Here is a 17982-nt window from a genome sequence, read left to right as displayed (position 1 = left end):
GGACTGGGGCCCCAAGGCAAGGAGGGCGAGCAACTTCTAGAAACTGAAGGCAGCCCTCAAGCCTCTAGAGAGGAGCACACCCAGGGACTCCTTCCTTTGTCTTATTTTAATGACTTATTCATTTTTCTGGCCATTCTTTGCAGCTTGTGGGATCTTAGTTCTCTGACCAGGAATCAAACTTGGACCCTGTCGGTGAATGCACCAAGTTCTAAGCCAGGAAGTTCCCTATTTTATTTTTTAATTGAAGCGTAGTTGCAGACCAGTATTGTGTTACTTCAGGTGTACAGCATAGTGATCTGACGATGAAGCACCTTAGGAAATGACCACGACAAGTCTCATAGTGTCTGTCACCAGAGTTGTTATGACAGTGCTGACCATACTCCCCAAGCTGTGTGTCACGTCCTGATCTGCGCCTGGGTCTCTCATGCTCCCCGCTCGCTTCCCTCTGGCAACAAGCAGTTTGCTCTCCGTATCTGTTTCCGTGTTTCTTTGTTCTTTTAGTTTCCGCTTTTAGGTGAGGTTACGTGTCTTTCCGTGACCCTGCGTCGCTTAGCATAATGCCCTCTAGGTCCATTTGTGTAGCAGCAGATGACAAGACCTCATTCTGCAGCTGAATAGTATTCCCAGAAATACGTATACCTGCACATTCGCCACATTTTCTTTATCCGTTCTTCTGTCTGTGGGCACTTAAATGTTGCTTCCATGTTTTGGCCATTGTCAATAATGCTGCTATGAATACTGGAGTGTGTGTATCTTTCTAACTACTGTTTCCGTTTTCTTTGGATCAGTACCCAGAAGTAGAATGCTGGATCACGTGGTAACTGTAGTTTTCTAGGAACCTCCGCTCAGTTTTCTGCAGTGGCTGCACCAGTTTTCATTCCCATCAGCAGTGCATGAGGTTCCCTTTTCTCCACCTCCTCATCAATACTCTTTATTTGTTGTCTTTTTGATGACAGCCATTCTGACAGGTGTGAGGTGAGATCTTGTGGTTTTGATTTGCATTCCCCTGGTTAGTGATGTTGAGCATCTTGTGCCTGTTGGCCATCTATGTGTTTTTGGAAAAATGTCTATTCAGGTCCTCTTTCTCATTTTTTATTTTTATATTTTTTCAGTTTTAAATTTATTTGTGTCTAATTGGAAGATTATTACTTTACAATATTATGTTGGTTTCTGTCAAATATCAGCATGAATCAGCCATCTGTGTACATACGTCCTCTCCCTCTTGAACTTACTTCCCACTTCTCACCCCATCCTGCATCTCTGTATTGTCACAGTCTGCTCATTTTTCTTTTTACTGAGTTTTTTTTCTTTTTTTTTTTTTATTGAGTTGCTAAGTTCAGTGTGTTCTTTGGATGTTAACCCTTTATTAGACCTATCATTTACAAATATCTTCTCTCATTCAGCAGCCTGCTTTTCTGTTTTGTTGCTGGTTTTCTTCACCATGCAAAAGCCTTTTAGCCTGACGTAATCCTGCATGTTTCTGCTTTTGTCATCCTCTAGTGAGGTAACCAGAGAAGGCAATGGCACCCCACTCTAGTACTCTTGCCTGGAAAATCCATGGACGGAGGAGCCTGGTAGGCTGCAGTCCCTGGGGTCCATGGGGTCGCTAAGAGTCGAACACGCTAAGAGTCGAACACGACCGAGCGACTTCACTTTCACTTTTCACTTTCATGCATTGGAGAAGGAAATGGCAACCCACTCCAGTACTCTTGCCTGGAAAATCCATGGACGGAGGAGCCTGGTAGGCTGCAGTCCATGGGGTCCATGGGGTCGCTAAGAGTCGAACACGACCAAGCGACTTCACTTTCACTTTTCACTTTCATGCATTGGAGAAGGAAATGGCAACCCACTTCAGTGTTCTTGCCTGGAGAATCCCAGGGACAGGTAAGCCTGGTGGGCTGCTGTCTATGGCGTCGCACAGAGTCCGACAGGACTGATGCAACTTAGCAGCAGCAGCAGTGAGGTAACTCCAGGTGGCGCCAGTGGTAAAGAACCTGCCTGCCCATTTAGGAAATGCAAGAGATGCAGGTTCGATCCCTGGGTTGGGAAGATCCCCTGGAGTAGAAATGGCAACCCACTCCAGTGTTCTTGCCTGGAGAATCCCAGGGACGGGGGAGCCTGGCAGGCTATAGGTCATGGGATTGCAGAAGAGTCAGGCATGACTGAGCACGCATGCATACATGAGGTAACAGAGCAAAAACAGTACTGCTAAGACTCATGTCAAAGAGCACAGTGTATGTTTCCTCTAGTTTTGTGGTTTCAGATTTAGGTTTAGGTCTTTAACCCATTGAGTTTACTTTTGTATGTGGTGTAAGAAAAGGGTCAAGTTTCATTCTTTTGCATGTAGCTGTCCAGTTTTCCTACCACTGTTTGTTGAAGAGGCTATCTTTTCTCCATTGTATATTCTTGCCTCCTTTGTCATAGATTAACTAACCATATTTCTGTGGGTTTTTTTCTGGGCTTCCTATTCTGTTTCTTTGATCTATGTTTCTGTTTTTTTGTGCCAGAACCATAACGTTTTGATTACCGTAGTGCAGTTTGAAATCAGGGCACACAATGCCTCCAGCTTTGCTCTTCTTTCTCAGAGAGTATTTTGACTATTTAGAGTCGTTTGTGTTTCCATTCAAATATTTTGCTTAACTGTTACAGTTCTGTGAAAAATGCCATGGATACTTTGATAGGGATTGCATTAAATTTGTCAACTGCTTTGAGGAGTGTGAACATTTTATCAAAATTAGTTCTCTCTACTTGTGAGCACAATATACGTATGTATATTGTATGTATGCATACGTATGTATATTTGTGTGTATTGCACAACACACATATGTATATTGTATATATACATATGTGTATTTGTATGTATGCATATATGTATGTATATTTGTATGTATTTTTATATGTATATTTGTATGTATTGTCTTCAGTTTCTTTCATTAATGTCTTAGAGTCTTCAGGGTATAGATCTTTTACCTTCTTGGTTTAATTTATTCCAAGTATTTTATTCTTTTAGATGCAACTATGAATAGGATTATTTGTTCAGTTTTTCTTTATGATAGTTTATTATTAATGTGTAGGAACACTATAGATTTCTGTATATTAATTTTATACTCTGCAGCTTTACTGAATTCATTTATTCTAATTGTTTTTTGGTGCAGTCTTTAGGATTTTCTATATATAGTATGTCATTTGCAAATAGTGACAGTTTTACTTCTTCCTTTCCACTTTGGATTCCTTTTATTTCTTGTCTGATTGCTCTCACTGGGACTTCCAACACAATGTTGAATAAAAGTAATGAGAGTGGTCATCCTTGTGTTGTTCCTGATCTCGGAGGAAATGCTCTCAGCTTCTCACCATTGAGTATGACGTTGGCCCTGGGTTTGTCATGTACGACCTTTACTGTGTTGAAGTACATTCCTGTTTTACCCACTTCATTAAAAGTTGTCGTAAATGGGTGTCAGTTTTGTCAGAAACTTTTTTCTTAATCTATTGAGATGGTCATATGATTTTTAGTTCTTTGTTGAAGTTCTTACTGTGTTCTTCTATTCTTCTCCCGAGTTCATTGAGCATTTTTATGACCATTACTTTGAAATTTTTTTCTGGGAAGTTACTTACTTCTGTTTTGCTCAGTTCTTTTTTTGAGATTTTGTCGTCTTCTTTCTTGTAACATGACCTTTGGCCCCTCGTTCTGCCTAATTCTTTATTTGTTTGTGTTTGGTAGCTCAGTTACGTTTCTTGGTCTTTGTGTAGAAGGTGTCCTGTGGGGTCCAGGAGTGCAGCTCTCCTTCCCTGGACTGCCCTGGAGCTGGGCACTCCAGAAGCCGGGCACTCCAGGAGCATCCCCTGTGGTGGGTGGGCCAACCTGGCCTGGGGGCCACTGTGCTGCAGTTTCTAAGGCCTGGTTACCGCTGTGGCTGGTGCTCTGGCTTGTGGGGGCAGCCTGGTGGAGGGAGCCACTTTGGGGCATGCTGGTGCTGGCTGAGGTGTTGGCAAGGCAGGGGTCACTTTGGGGAGGTCCTGATACCAGCCAAGGGCCCGCATAAAGGGCTGCTGGGGGTGCAGCTTGGAGGAACACCAACTGTGTCGGGTGTGCAGATGAAGCCGGGTGAGGTGGGTGGTGCTGCTGGCTTAGATGGAGAGTCAGACCCTGCACCTCATCTTCTGGGTGCAGGGTCTCCAGCTGGGGAGCTGAGGTGGAGTCCAGACCCTGGGGCCCCAGTGCTGGGGATGGCCTGACAGCACTACCTTCCTCCAGGGGCCACTCCTGTCTCCACTTGTGGAAGGTCCATCCTGCTGTTTTCAGGTCATTCTCGGGGTTTTCTGCTTGTGTCTGTGATGTTGATTCCAGATTGCTCACCTCCAGAACTGGGTGGTAGTAAGTTTGTGTTGTTTTAAGGCACAAAGTTGGTGAGAATTGATTACAGTGGTGACAGGAAACTGATGTAACCAGTGCAGGACTGGGACTTGAGCCTTGGTCTGAGGCTAAAATTCAGGTTTTTGGGGCATGCTGTGATTATGTGACTCCAGGCAGTAGTACTGGGTACTAGCATGTTCATTAATAGAGGAAGGGGTCCACTGTCTCCAGCAGAGCAGTGGGTCGTGAGTCTCATGAGCTTTGCCAGACACACCTTATGATCTGTGACAGTGGCTGCTTTCTGTCTTTCCTCAGATCCCCAGACTTCAAGAGAGATTTTTGATTTTGCATTAAAGGCAATCCGTCCTCAGGTAGGATTTAGTATTCTAATTCTTTCACGACTGAGCCTTGTGATTGTCAAACATTGATGGTAGTTTTTTTTTTTTTTTTTTAATAGATTGATCTGAAGAGATATGCCGTGCCTCTGGGTAAGATTCTACTTTTAAGGAGGTTATTAGGTTGGTGTCTGAGTGAATGTTTGCTTAAACTGTGAGTGAAGGTGGCGCTGTGACCCCTGTGATGCTCCCACGTGGTCACTGATGGCAGCTCTTGGTGCTGTTCGAGATGGTCACACTAAGATTGCACCATTTCAGAAGAAATTACTTCAGAACAATCCAGATCTTTTGATTCTATCTTTATCTAAATAAACCCTGATCCTACTTCTGACCTTTGTTTTGGGGGTCACTGGCCGGATTGTGGGCCTCTTGATTCAAATAGAGGATGGAGGCATCAGGTGTGAGGGGACCCCAGGCCCCTGAAGTAAGGATTCGGGGGCTTTGTGAGCACAGTTTTGGTTTGATGTGTGGCTGAAGCTTCCTAAGTTCTTTGTCCTGCCCTTTGTCATCCTGTTTTAAATACGGTGTGTTCTGTGTTTGCAGCTGGGCTGTCCTTATTCACCCTGCACGCATCTCAGTTTAGCACCTGCCTTCTGGACAACTACGCTTCTTTGTTTGAAGTCCTGTCGAAGTGGTGCAGCCACATGAATGTGGAATTGAGGAAAGCTGCACACTCAGCTCTGGAGTCTTTTCTGAAACAGGTACTATGTAAAACTCTTTCTATGCAAAGACATAAATTCCAGTCTTCTGCATGAACATTTGAAAAAAAAAAATACAAGTTGGTCCATTAGCTTCTGTAGTACTTAAAGAGGAAAGTTGGTTATCCCTCTGCCACAGGAGTGGCAGCAGGTTTGGAAGAAAGAAAGCTTCAAAGACATCAAGTCTGATCAGGTCCTCAGAGCCAAGGGCGGACAAGAGTGAGGAGGTGGGACGGAGGGAAGGCTGGCGGTCAGAAGGTCAGGGCTCCCTGGAGGCGGTGGCTGGGTCAGGGTGGGAGCAGGGAGGGGAGGGAGACGGTGGCAGGGTCTGCTGTCCTGTTAGACTGGATGCTTGTGTCTCTGTGGCTTCTCAGCTGAGGCGACCTCTCCTATCTAGGTTGGGTGTGGGTGCAGGGAGCCTGCAGGTGGCCTGCCGTCTCCGGGTGCTGAGACCTGGGGCCTTCGTACAGGTCTGGGCGCGGGCCGCAGGTCGGCACTGTGGATGCATGTCTTCCTTCTCCCTTTGGTGATTGTCTGGCTTCTTCCCATCCTTGTCTCGGACGGTCGTGGGCAGGTTGCGAGAGCTTCCTGATGCCCTTGCTGGTCTCGAGTTCTGGCAGGTGTCACTGTGTGTGGTGCATCGTCATCTGCTTGCTTCTCAGAGTACTTGCTTTGGCTCACGTAATTATTGTAGCTTATTGTTTTGAGAAATGAGACACCTTTTTTTTTTTTCTTCCCCTGGTTGTTAGTTCTGAACCCTCTCTGTGTTCGCTCCTGGGGGTCCTGTCTGTGGGTGACTCTGAGCTCGCCAGCTGCTGGGCCTGCCCAGCTCTGTGTCACCTTGAGTCAAAGATGAGTCTAAGGAAGCTTTCTGCTTCATCAGGGAGCTTTAGTCCGGAGCCTGTGTTTTGTGCACGTCTTCCTGTGTCTACCTGGTCTCTCTCTCAGTCCCTTTCTCTAGGAAGAATGCATCACGTGTAATAAAGGCTTACTTAAGGAAGTGGCTTTTCCGAACCTGATGGAGACTAAGTGGATTGAACAGATGGTTCTTTACAAGTAATAGCTGCTGTGGACCTGATGTTGTCCCATTCGGCTGTTCCAGCCTTTTCACGTTTGGATGGATGCCTCTAAAGTGAACGTTGTGTGATGCAGGTTTCCTTGTTGGTGGCACACGATGCCGAGGCGCACAGGGGCCCGCTGCGCTTCTTCATGGAGCAGTTCTACAGCATCATCAGGAACGTGGACGCCAACAGCAAGGACCTGTCCATCGCCATCCGTGGATATGGGCTCTTCGCGGGGGTATGTCTCACTTATTGACCCCTTTTACTTTCATTTGAATGTTTAAATGAATATACTTTAGTATCTTTTGAATAGCATCTCACACTTTTGAAAACATTGTTCTTGTTTGTTTTGTTGTTAATGTGTTTTTTCAGTGCTTCCTATGTATCATCTCAAATATTCATAACTCTCCTATAAGCTTTTAGGAATATTATTCCACTTTACAGATGAGGAAAGTGAGGCCAGACAAGTTAGGGGACTCATGTAAGGGTTCAGCCAGCGATAGACAGAACCGAGACATGGCTGCAGCCTGGAGACGAGGAACACCATGTTCTCCTGGCCACGCCTGGCCGCCCATCACTGATGAGCCCCTGCGCTCACTCTGGCATGAGTCCCTGAGCCTGGGTGAGGTCTGCTGGGAATACTGGGAGTTGGTGTGGCTGCGTCCTCCTGGAGGGGTCTATGGCTCCCACTGGCGGATTACGTCTCCTGCTGTTTCTCTGTACAGATCCCCATCAGGGCTACTCCCCTGCTGTTGGGATGGAGAGTCTCTTCCAGCCCTCTGCTCAGTCCTCCATCCTGATGCTTCCTCATTTGCTTCTTCCCAACACTCCTTTCCCCTTAAAGTCTTCATCTCCACATGTTTCCGTGGCTCGTTTATACTAGCTTAGGGCAGAGGAAATGTGTGAGGAGGCTCAGAGGTGACTGAGAGCACGGACTTTGTATCCTCAGACCCTGAGGTCTGGCAGTGGGGACCTGTTCACTATAATGAGCTGGTGTAGACAGAGTAAGGTGGAACAAGGGAGAGGATGCGGATCAGGCGCTGGTCCAGGCCCGTGAGGAGGCGGGACTGGGGCCAGCGTCTGAGGAGCCTTTGGGACATGTGCGGCTGGACTGTCTCTGAGTTAGGAGGGTGTGGCTGTGGGTGCTGCTGCTGTGCTGTGGGGGGATTGGGCCTGTCCCTCCTCTGGGCATCGGCCCTCTGCAGGGATGGCACCCAATTGTCTGCAGTCTGCCCCTGCCAGAAACACAGGTGACAATCAGTAGGTGTTTTTTGTGTTAGTAACTTTAAAATGTATTTACAGGTTTTTCGGAAAGCATCTTTCTGACGTACAGTGCATTCTATATCTGTATTCTCCACTGAGAAGCTATTAACATTCCGTTATAATAACGTGGCCTAACGAGACGGCTTAGGTGCCATCACCCTGAGGTGGAACAGATTGATGGAGACTGGTTTTGCCTCCCTGCAGCCATGCAAGGCAGTGAATGCCCGCGACGTGGACTTGATGTTCGTGGAGCTCATCCAGCGTTGCCGGCAGCTGTTCCTCACTGAGGCGGATGCTGCCGAGGACCACGTGTACCAGCTGCCCAGCTTCCTGCAGTCCGTGGCGAGCGTCCTGCTGCACCTCGACGCCGTGAGTGAGGGGGTGGCCCGCTGAACATGGGCTTGGCGAGATTAGCCCAGGTCTTCAGCTGGTTTGATGCAGTTCAGGCACCAGTATGACCAAGGTGACCTCTTTAGCTAGTACCTTGTACGGTTTTTTGGTATAGTTTTTGTCATGAAACTTGATGATTTGTTTCCAAAGCAGAAAAGCTATCTGTTACTCTTTTCATATTTCTAAAAGATTAGGATTGCTGCTTGAGATAGAATCGTAGGTAACATGTCATGCAGACAGTTTTACTCCGCTGTGTTCAGACAGTCCCAGCGAGGAATTAGTCCCCTAGGTAACAAGCTGCTTCTTCATGGATTCTGCCTCCCTGTGTCTGCTGTGCCTGTTGTCGCAGCCCCGACCTGAGTGTGCTCTTGTCCCCGCAGGTTCCTGAGGTGCACTCGCCGGTCCTGGAACACCTTGTGGTCCTGCAGATGGACAGTTTCCCCCAGTACAGCCCCAAGATGCAGCTGGTGTGCTGCAGGGCCATTGTGCGATTGTTCCTGGCCCTGGCGGAGAAGGGGCCCATCCTCTGGAGTTGCATTGGTGCTGTGGGTGAGTTTGGAGCTTACTCCTGAGATGATGCATGAAGAATCTTACCGTGTTGTTTGAGATAAAGAACATCCAGTTGCCAAATTCGTTTTTGTCTTATGATGCCTCTTGTAGAACTGCTAATATTTTGGTGAACCAAAATCTTTTTTTCTCTAGTTTTCTGACTTTCTTCATCTTTTCCTTTTGAATCTTAGTAGTCTAAAATTTGAAACTAAACATTAAAACAAAGAAAAAAAAAATTAAAGGTGTTAGCAAACTTAGAGAAAAAACCAAGAGGTACTGTATATTCAAATGGCTGTCTGTTGAGAGTTTAGTATTTTTCAGTGTAATTTTTCATTTTTGTTTTTATTTTCTTTTTTTAGTACATCAAAGTTTAATCAGAATATGTTCTAAGCCAGTGATCCTTCAAAAGGTACATTCTGAATCTGTGCTTTGAAAATTAGTCTTTTGTCACCCTGCAAGTTAGAGATGTTGCTGGAACTTTTAGTCTGTAAATATACAGAAGTGGCCTTTTTGATTGCCTGAAAGATTTTTTTTAATGAAGTTGTCCAATAGGATGGTTGTCACGTAAACGAATTACCATTACTTTCTATAGCATATGATAGCTGCTTTCCCAAATGCAATGTTAATATAATATATTCAGGCGTTTGAAATTACAGACGAATGTGTGAATTACTTGCAATGATGGGTAATTCTTATGGGGAGAAAGAAAAATGGCCTTTCTATTATTAGCAATGCCTTAGATTTTGGTGGATGTAGGATGTAATACCTATTTTTTCAGATAAATAAACTTCTGGGTGTGAGACATCCTTAAACATAACCTTATTACCATACCTACATTTTTACGAAAGGATATTTTCCCCTTGAAACTCTAGGACAAAATACTTAGTATATAATGGGAGGCTTGTTTTAAGTTTACTTCAGTTAGAGAAAATAGGAGGAGATGAGAGATCTGTGTGAGGAGGTAAATTATTGGGTATTGTTTTGAAGCTTAGTTTGTACATCACCATCTCCGTCCTAGAGAATGGTGACTTTTTCCTAGCTTTTTTATTGTGCTTTCATAACGTGCTGTCTTCCTCAACCAAGCTGCATGCTTCAGCCGGGGGCTCCCTTAGCTCCGGGAATGCTCATCGGGAGGCACAGCAGTGCTGCTCCTCTCCGTCCGTCCTGAGCGTGGCTGGCTGTCTGTTTTCCCGCCAGGGAGCCGAGCCCGAGTCTGAGGACCCCGGAGTGTTGGGGGAAGTCAGGACCGGCAAGTGGAGAGTGCCCACCTGCAGAGACTATGTGGACCTGTTCAGGAGCCTGCTGAGCTGTGACCAGACGATGGTAAACACTGCAGCTGAAAGCCACTGAAGCGCTTTGGCTCCCCTACAGTGTCCATAGTTCACACTGGAGGCTTAATTATTTCAGAAGCCTGTTTTACTTTCAGTCAGTTTTTTTTTTTTTTTTTTTTTTAAGTACTTCAAGTAATGTGAATAAGGATAAAGTGAGACTTGGAAAAAAAATCAGATTAGAGGAGCAAAGTCATAGAACTCATTTGAAACTGATGAGTAGTTGTAGCCAAGTCCTCATTTTAGCTTAAGAAACTGCGTACAAGGTATCAGAAATGTGGCAGTGTTATCATGGTGGGAGAGCTGTGCTCTCTGTATTTGCTAAGGGTGATGTGACAGGATGGAGACGGGTGCACAGTTCTGTCAGCATTAGAACCACCCCTCCTGCTTCCTGTGTTGCTGGCAGGTGTTTCTGCAGTATCTGCTCCAAGCCAGGTTGGTCACCATTTCACGTAGTGTCTGACAGAGCATGGGTATTCTAGGAAAAGCAGTTTTGGTCAGTAGATGGTTCCTGTCCTGTGCAACCTCAGGAGTTTTTCTTATTAAGGTATTAGTAAAGTAGTATAGCAGTATTACTAAAATGTTTTTTCTTATATGTGATAATAGGTATATTTTGAGGTTAAGTTCCGTAGACACTGGTCTGTGTTTTTGGAATGATAGAATATTTCACTTTGAAAGAGATAACAGATTATAGAGCTTTTCAGTCCCTTCTGAGGATAGATGTATATTATACGTATCTATATATGCATGTGTATGTGAGTACATGTGTTTACAAGTGCACGTGTGTATACGTACATGCATGTGCATTCGCATATAGACATACAGAACGTGTGTATATAGTGTAGAGATGTGTGTATACGCACACTGCTTGTGTATATTCTCAGTCGCTCAGTCGTGTCCAGCTCTTTGCAACTGCATGGAGTGTAACCTACCAGGTTCCTCTGTCCATGGGATTCTCTAGGTAAGAACACTAGAGTGGGTTGCCATGCCCTCCTCCAGGGGATCTTCCCAACCCAGGGATTGAAACCACATCTCTGACATCCCCTGCATTGGTGGGCTGATTCTTTACCACTGAGCCACCAAGGAGGCATCGCTCTCTCTTTCTGTCTCTCTCTCTCTCTCTCTCTCTCTCACACACACACACATACACATGCATTAATGGAGTAAATACTTGGACGAGGTTGGCCTAAACCTTCTCAACTCACTACTGTTTATGTGTGTTACGTGACTGTTTAAGTCATGTCAGACTGAAATGGTGTTGTCCTAATAATTAGAAAGATGTCTATTTTACAGCTTGAAAACTTAGAGGTAAGTCTGCTCTAGTTTACACAAGCGTTTCCATAAAACCTAATTACACGTGTACATCTTTATGTGTCATAATGCTGATTTAATACTCGTACTGACACTGTTTTGTGCAGCATTTTGAAATTTATTTTCTTTACTTTCAGGATTCTCTCTTAGCAGATGAAGCATTTGTCTTTGTGAATTCCTCTCTTCAAAGTCTGAATCGTTTGCTATATGATGAATTTGTAAAATCAGTTTTGAAGATTGTTGAAAAGCTGGATCTTACGCTGGAAAAGCAGAATGTTGGGGAACAAGAGGTTAGACAATGTTGTCAGTAGCAATTCTGCATCATTTTTGTACCAGCTGTATCTACATGCTGCAGTATTCAGGAGCAAGTCTTACATTTGTAGAGGATGGCAGGAAATTGGTTTATCAGCATTAACACATGTCATTGATACTTTTCTATTGATATTTGAATTGCCCAGTGTACAGAATATATTCTGTATCAGATTGTTCAAGAAGTAATTTATATGTTTAATAAGTTAAAGCAATTTTTTAGAAAAAGTTGTTGGGAGGATTAGTACTCTTGACTTAGCAACAGTAGAGACTAGTCTTATTTTGTGTAGAGGTGGGTTTTTGCAGAGGGTCTGGGCACCCTGGTGCTCCTTGATTTATGGCCAGGGGGACCCCAGGCTCTGGAGACAGTAGAAGGGAGGGCAGGAAAGGCCATGCCTCCCACGTTTCTGCACCGTTTTTCTGGCTGGGCTCAAAGATCAGACTGGGCATGAGGTTGCTAGCTTGGAGCTGCTGTCCCTCTGAGGAGACAGGACACTCAGGTAGAGAGACTGTCACCTAAGGTAGTTTGTTTCTGAGTCCAGTGGTTCCTGGAATCAAGTTTGCATGTTGGCTTCCATGGCTGAGGCCTGTGGTCAGGGGTCCTACAGGGGCAGAGCCCTGGCCTTGGCTGCGCTTGTCAGGGCCAAGTTTTTGTGCTGGTTGTCGGGGCCATTGAGGAGTGGCCTCTCACTCTTCAGGCTTTTTATTCATTCACGTCTAAAGTAATTTCATGAGCAGACGTGCTCACTCCCTGAGACGGTTGGCCACATGTCTGCGTGCAGAGCACCTGTCTTAGTCTCTGTGTCCCTGCGCCCCCACACCCCACCGCCGGGTCACCGTCGTCTCTGTTGGTGTTTCCTGGGACATGCCTGGTCTCCAGCCTTGCCCTCCTTCCTGCCTGTTTGACATTTCCACCTGGGTCTGAAACACAAATTGAACATGTTTATATTTATGTTTCACCTAACAGTAGCCACTTTGGTCCTCTGTCTCTCATTTTGAAATCTCGTCACTACTGATAACTGTCTTGTGTTTTGAGATTCTGCCTCTGTCTGGGCACTGTGGCTCCTGTGAGAAGTTGTGCCCCGCCCCGCCCCCAGATCTTTCTGTGTTTTCACTTTTATTCCTACTTACCGAATCCCTTGTGGCCTCCTGTGTAGCATGTTCTGAGGGTTCTGTCATTTTTATCTGACTGTGAGCTTTGGGCCCATCTCTGCCTCCTCAGTTTTGCATTCCTTGCTCAAAGCCTCACCCATGTCTGTGGGTCACTTGCTGAGTCATTTGTTGAATGACTGAATGGTACAGTGTTTTTGGTGCAACTGATTTTCAAGGATGAAAACAAAGCTGCTGGCATTTGGGTGATCCCGACCTCAGATCCAGCTGCTAACCTGCATCCTGCGAAACCCAAAGACTTCTCTGCTTTCATCAACCTGGTGGAGTTCTGCAGGTATTCATAAAGTTATGTATACTTAAGAGTAGATACTATCAATTGTTGGCTATGACATAGGAGAACCACTTATGTAGTACAAGAAATGAAATAGTAGGACTTAAAATCTAAAACAGCTTATATGAAATTTTAAAATAGATTATTATTATTTTTTTAATTGTATTTAAAAGATCCTCAGGTAAGGACAATAAGGGGGCTTCCCTGGTGACTCAGACAGTAAAGAATCTGTCTGTCTATGCGGGAGACACGAGTTCAATTCCTGGATTGGGAAGATCCCCTGGGAAGAAAATGGCAACCTACTCCAGTATTCTTGCCTAGAGAGTCCCATGGACAGAGGAGCCTGATGGGCTACAGTCCATGGGGTTGCAAAGAACTGGACATGAGTGAGCGACTGAGCGCAGAACACAGCATGGCAAAGAAACTAAAGAGTACAGATACACCCGAAAATGGGGTATAATGGAGTCACAGATAATGATTTTGTTTTGATTATGTCACTTAGAATTTCAGAGCGGAGTAAAAGTATACGATGAGGATTTCTTTGTTAAGCCTTACATTTGTTTTTACAGGGAGATTCTTCCTGAGAAACATGTAGAATTTTTTGGGCCGTGGGTGCATTCCTTCTCATATCAGTTAATTCTGCAGTCTACACGGTCGCCACTCATTAGTGGTTTCTACAAACTGCTTTCTCTTGCTGTGAGAAATGCCAAGAAGATAAAGTATTTTGAGGTAAGTGTTTTTTGAGGGACATTGAATATTCCTGTGTATTTTAGATTGCACGAGTGTGTATAAATACATTCTAAAATATGGTATTGTACAGCATATTGCAGTTTTAAAGTCTGCTACTTTTGTTATTTGTATTTTGAAAAACTGATGTGAGTGGCAGCTGCATGACACCGTTTAAAAGTTTAATGGGGAATGTTTTCCCCATTTTCCGATCTGACTGGCGAGCATCTGGCTGGTGCTGTGAGCTCTACAGAGGTTCTGATGTGTGCATGGCGCCAGGACCCACCTGCAGCATCACTGGCGCCCTTTCCAGACTCAAGTCCTCAGAGCCTCTGGGCACAGCTGCCCGGGGATCTGGTAGCTCCTAAGGATGGAGAGTGGTGCGTCAGTGTCCAGGGGCTCTAGTTGTGAGCAGCTGTCTCAGCTCACAGGCGTGCACGTCAGATGACCAGCACGGGGAGTGGACTTGGGCCCCTGACCCCTGGCCAGTGGTCCCCCTCCCAGCTCACATGTGCTTCCTCATGGGCCTCTGCCTGAAGTGTCTTCCTCTCTGCATGAGGCCTCAGCAGAATTAGAATGGGTCCCCTCACAAGGACCAGTGGGAACCGCCAGATTAGAACATGGGACTATCTGGTTATCATTCCCTGAGCTCATTGCCTGTTTTATCTGACAGGGCGTAGGTCCAAAGAGTCAGAAACCGTCTCCTGAGGATCCAGAGAAGCATTCCTGCTTTGCTTTGTTTTCAAAATTCGGTAAAGAGGTAACTTTCAAAAGCTTTATCCAGTCTTATCATATATTATTTAAAGATGAAATGGGTTGCTTAATCCACGTGGGGGTGGGGGGGTTGAAAACACTGGCAGAGAAAGTCACTGTGCTTCCGAAGTCCCCTGAGGTTTCTCACAATAATTTTAGTGATGATGACTCAGGGTCCATAGATTCTTTAGCTTTTCCACATGATGGGAACTAAGTACTCAACACAAACTTTTGCTGGAGATAAGTACCTTCATTTTTCGTATTTGCAAATCAGATGTTTCGTAGTCGATGGTGGAACTGAAGGCTCTGTTCAGGTGCATAGCACTAACCTTGTCTTTCCTGCCGAGGTGTCAGTTAAGATGAAGCAGTACAAAGATGAACTCCTGGCCTCCTGTTTGACCTTTGTCCTATCCCTGCCACATGACATTATCGCACTTGATGTCAGAGCCTACGTCCCTGCGTTGCAGGTGGGCACATCACTTGTGGGGGTCATGGTTCTGAGAAACGTGGCAGTCACAGTGGCACTCACATGTCAGAACCCCCATCCCCACCCCCCGCCAGCATCCTGCGTGGTCGGGCCTTCCTGAGGGGGCTTCAGTGCCCCTTCTCTCCAGCCTGCATGGTTCCAACAGAGGAAAGGCTTGTCATTTAAGAAGCCTTCTCTCAGAACTAAATTCCTGGTTTTCATTATCTCATTTGTTCTCATGTACAGATGGCTTTTAAACTGGGCCTGAGCTATGCCCCACTGGCAGAAGCCGGCCTGAATGCCCTGGAAGAATGGTCAGTTTATATCTGCAAACATGTAATTCAACCCTATTATAAGGATATTCTGCCTAGCCTTGATGGATATCTGAAAACTTCAGCCTTATCAGGTAAAGTATAGAAGAGTTTTGATGTGTATCTTAAAATGGTAATGTAATACATGTGTTGGTATTTCTACATATTATGCATTCAAAATACATTTGGTTGGTATTTTTGTAATCTTTCCAATTCATTTCAGTATAATTGGACATAAGTATAACTGAGGTATTAAAACTACTTATAGGTTACTTACTCATGTATATCCTAGCAAAATTTATAAAATCTTCAAGGGGAAGAATCCTTAAACATCTTGAGCATCTTATAAATTCTGATTTATTGTCTTGCAAAGAAAACCTTATTTAATAAATCAAACAGGGATTAAAACTATAAGAAAATCCAATAGTAAAGTTATATTTTGACCTAATTTCACCTGATTTTTATTGGTTTTCCAAATATGACTGATTTAGTACTGCATTGGGAGTGCAGAGTCCTAGCCACTGAACCACCAGGGAAGTCCCTCCAAGAAACTGATAATGGTGTCTAAAACTGAGACAACCACTATTAATATTTTTGTTCTAGAAATTTCATTTTTAATCATACTTTAAATTAGAATTTTAATGTCTCTGCATGGTAGTCTAGTGTCTTTCCACTTGTGTTTATTAACTAAACAGATGAGCGCTATTTAAAATTGACTTCTGTTTACCCTTGACAGATGAGACCCAGAATAACTGGGAAGTGTCGGCACTTTCTCGGGCTGTCCAGAAAGGATTTACTAAAGATGTGTTAAAGCATCTGAAACGGACAAAGAACATTTCATCTGTAAGAGACCCTTATATTTTCTTTACCTTAAATAGTGGAGAGATCAGATTCTGATGCTCATGAGTAGTAAAAATCTTCATTTAAAATATCATTGTTACATATAAGTTGGTGTACAGTATGAAAATAATTTCAGTATATATTTAGTGATAAAAATGTAAACCATGTTAACATGTAAACCGTGTTATTGTCTTGATCTTGTTTTTTTTGTTTGAAATAAGCAGTTGCCACACTGATATTGATGTATAAGATTGCCTCATTTACTTATTATATCTGAAATAGGTCATTTTGTCGAGTTTAGTTCATGGCAGTTTTTATGTTTTTTGCCCAGTGATAATTTCTTACGACCGGTTTTTTTAGATGTGGCACATAATGTAAGAGATAAAAATGATGTAAATAGAGAAAATTGAGTTAGTGTAACATAACATCTCGGAGAAGGCAATGGCACCCCACTCCAGTACTCTTGCCTGGAAATTCCCATGGATGGAGGAGCCTGGTGCGCTGCAGTCCATGGGGTCGCTAAGAGTTGGACACGACTGAGTGACTTCATTTTCACTTTCACTTTCATGCATTGGAGAAGGAAATGGCAACCCACTCCAGTGTTCTTGCCTGGAGAATCCCAGGGACGGGGGAGCCTGGTGGGCTGCCATCTATGGGGTCACACAGAGTTGGACACGACTGAAGTGACTTAGCAGCAGCAGCAGCAACTTAATATCTAGAACTGGTATTGCAAGCTTTCAGGAAGTTTCCTCTGATCTCATTATTTTTGACAGTTTCTGTTATAGGATCAGAAATGCATTTATTTCTTTTTTTAATTTTTACTTATTTTTCGCTGTGCTGGGTCTTTGTTGCTGCAAGGGCTTTTCCCTATTTGTGGCAAGTGGGGGCTACTCTCTTGACAGCTTTTGATTGGGAGACTTGAAGGACCTAGAAGTGGTGTCAAATAGTTTTAAATTATTTTATCATATTTAGGTAAAGGAAGATAAAGTTTCTTGAGAATATCTCTAGTTTTGCACATTTCTTTATAGGAGGGCCCGGGGGTCCCAGAGTGCGAGGCCAGAACTGTTTTCACTCGTGATTGTTTGCACTGTGCAGTGGTGGGTGGTGCTGTTCCTTTAAGCTTCACGAAGCCTCGACCCTTGAGCACACACGGTGTACCATCTTGTGTGCTGGGGCAGGAGGCGCTGGTGGTTGGCCTCAGGGAGCATCGAGCAGCCGCCTCCCCCGTGAGCACTACTGTTACTGGAAGCATGGCAACGGACTCCTGGCTGCTCAGTGTCTGGCTGACGTTTTCTCTGGAATAGAGAGCGGGCCTGTCACTTCAGGAGCACATCTGAGAATCTTTGCTGCTGGTGAACCGGTATCTCCAGATGAGCAGTACATTGTGTTCCTAAACTGAGTGTAAGATAAAGCCAGCGGATTGTACTGTAATAGACTGTATAAACTTCCCTGATGTGGGCTCACACTCCACATTGTAACTAACCTTAAAGAAACTACTGCTTCAGTTTTGGAGTAGTAGCAAAGCAAACCCTAGTTTCCTAGAAAAACTATGAAGTCCTCCTCCCTTTTCTAGTCATAGCCCAGAAGTCTGTCGCAGACACAAAATGTGAACAGCACCACTTGCCTGAGATTGTTTATTTGGAATATATCCTAGTTTTCCTAAAAGTATGTAATTTGTTAACATGTCATGGGTTCAGTGTTTTTAAATAAAATGATAAGTATGTAAATAGTAAAAAGTAAAAGTGTTAGTCCATCAGTCGTGCTGACTTTTTGCAACCCCATGGACTGTA

General features: G+C 44.4%; 1 protein-coding gene across 1 annotated transcript in view; it reads left to right on the top strand.

Moving 5' to 3' along the window:
- Positions 1 to 17982, top strand: part of PRKDC (protein kinase, DNA-activated, catalytic subunit) — a 133830-nt gene that overhangs the window by 6976 nt on the left and 108872 nt on the right. Inside the window, exons 8-22 of the mRNA XM_042254176.2 lie at positions 4667 to 4722; positions 4809 to 4839; positions 5290 to 5447; positions 6597 to 6743; positions 7973 to 8137; positions 8539 to 8707; positions 9067 to 9116; positions 9905 to 10030; positions 11484 to 11636; positions 12984 to 13099; positions 13666 to 13825; positions 14496 to 14582; positions 14923 to 15042; positions 15288 to 15447; positions 16089 to 16195. Of these exons, the coding sequence (XP_042110110.1) occupies positions 4667 to 4722; positions 4809 to 4839; positions 5290 to 5447; positions 6597 to 6743; positions 7973 to 8137; positions 8539 to 8707; positions 9067 to 9116; positions 9905 to 10030; positions 11484 to 11636; positions 12984 to 13099; positions 13666 to 13825; positions 14496 to 14582; positions 14923 to 15042; positions 15288 to 15447; positions 16089 to 16195 (1805 nt within the window). The remainder of the gene's footprint in view (positions 1 to 4666; positions 4723 to 4808; positions 4840 to 5289; positions 5448 to 6596; positions 6744 to 7972; positions 8138 to 8538; positions 8708 to 9066; positions 9117 to 9904; positions 10031 to 11483; positions 11637 to 12983; positions 13100 to 13665; positions 13826 to 14495; positions 14583 to 14922; positions 15043 to 15287; positions 15448 to 16088; positions 16196 to 17982) is intronic.

Source organism: Ovis aries, chromosome 9, assembly GCF_016772045.2.
Source record: "Ovis aries strain OAR_USU_Benz2616 breed Rambouillet chromosome 9, ARS-UI_Ramb_v3.0, whole genome shotgun sequence".
In the NCBI taxonomy this organism is placed as follows: Eukaryota; Metazoa; Chordata; class Mammalia; order Artiodactyla; family Bovidae; genus Ovis; species Ovis aries.
Note: the sequence above shows the minus strand (reverse complement) of the source record. Positions and strands in the feature narration are given on the sequence as shown.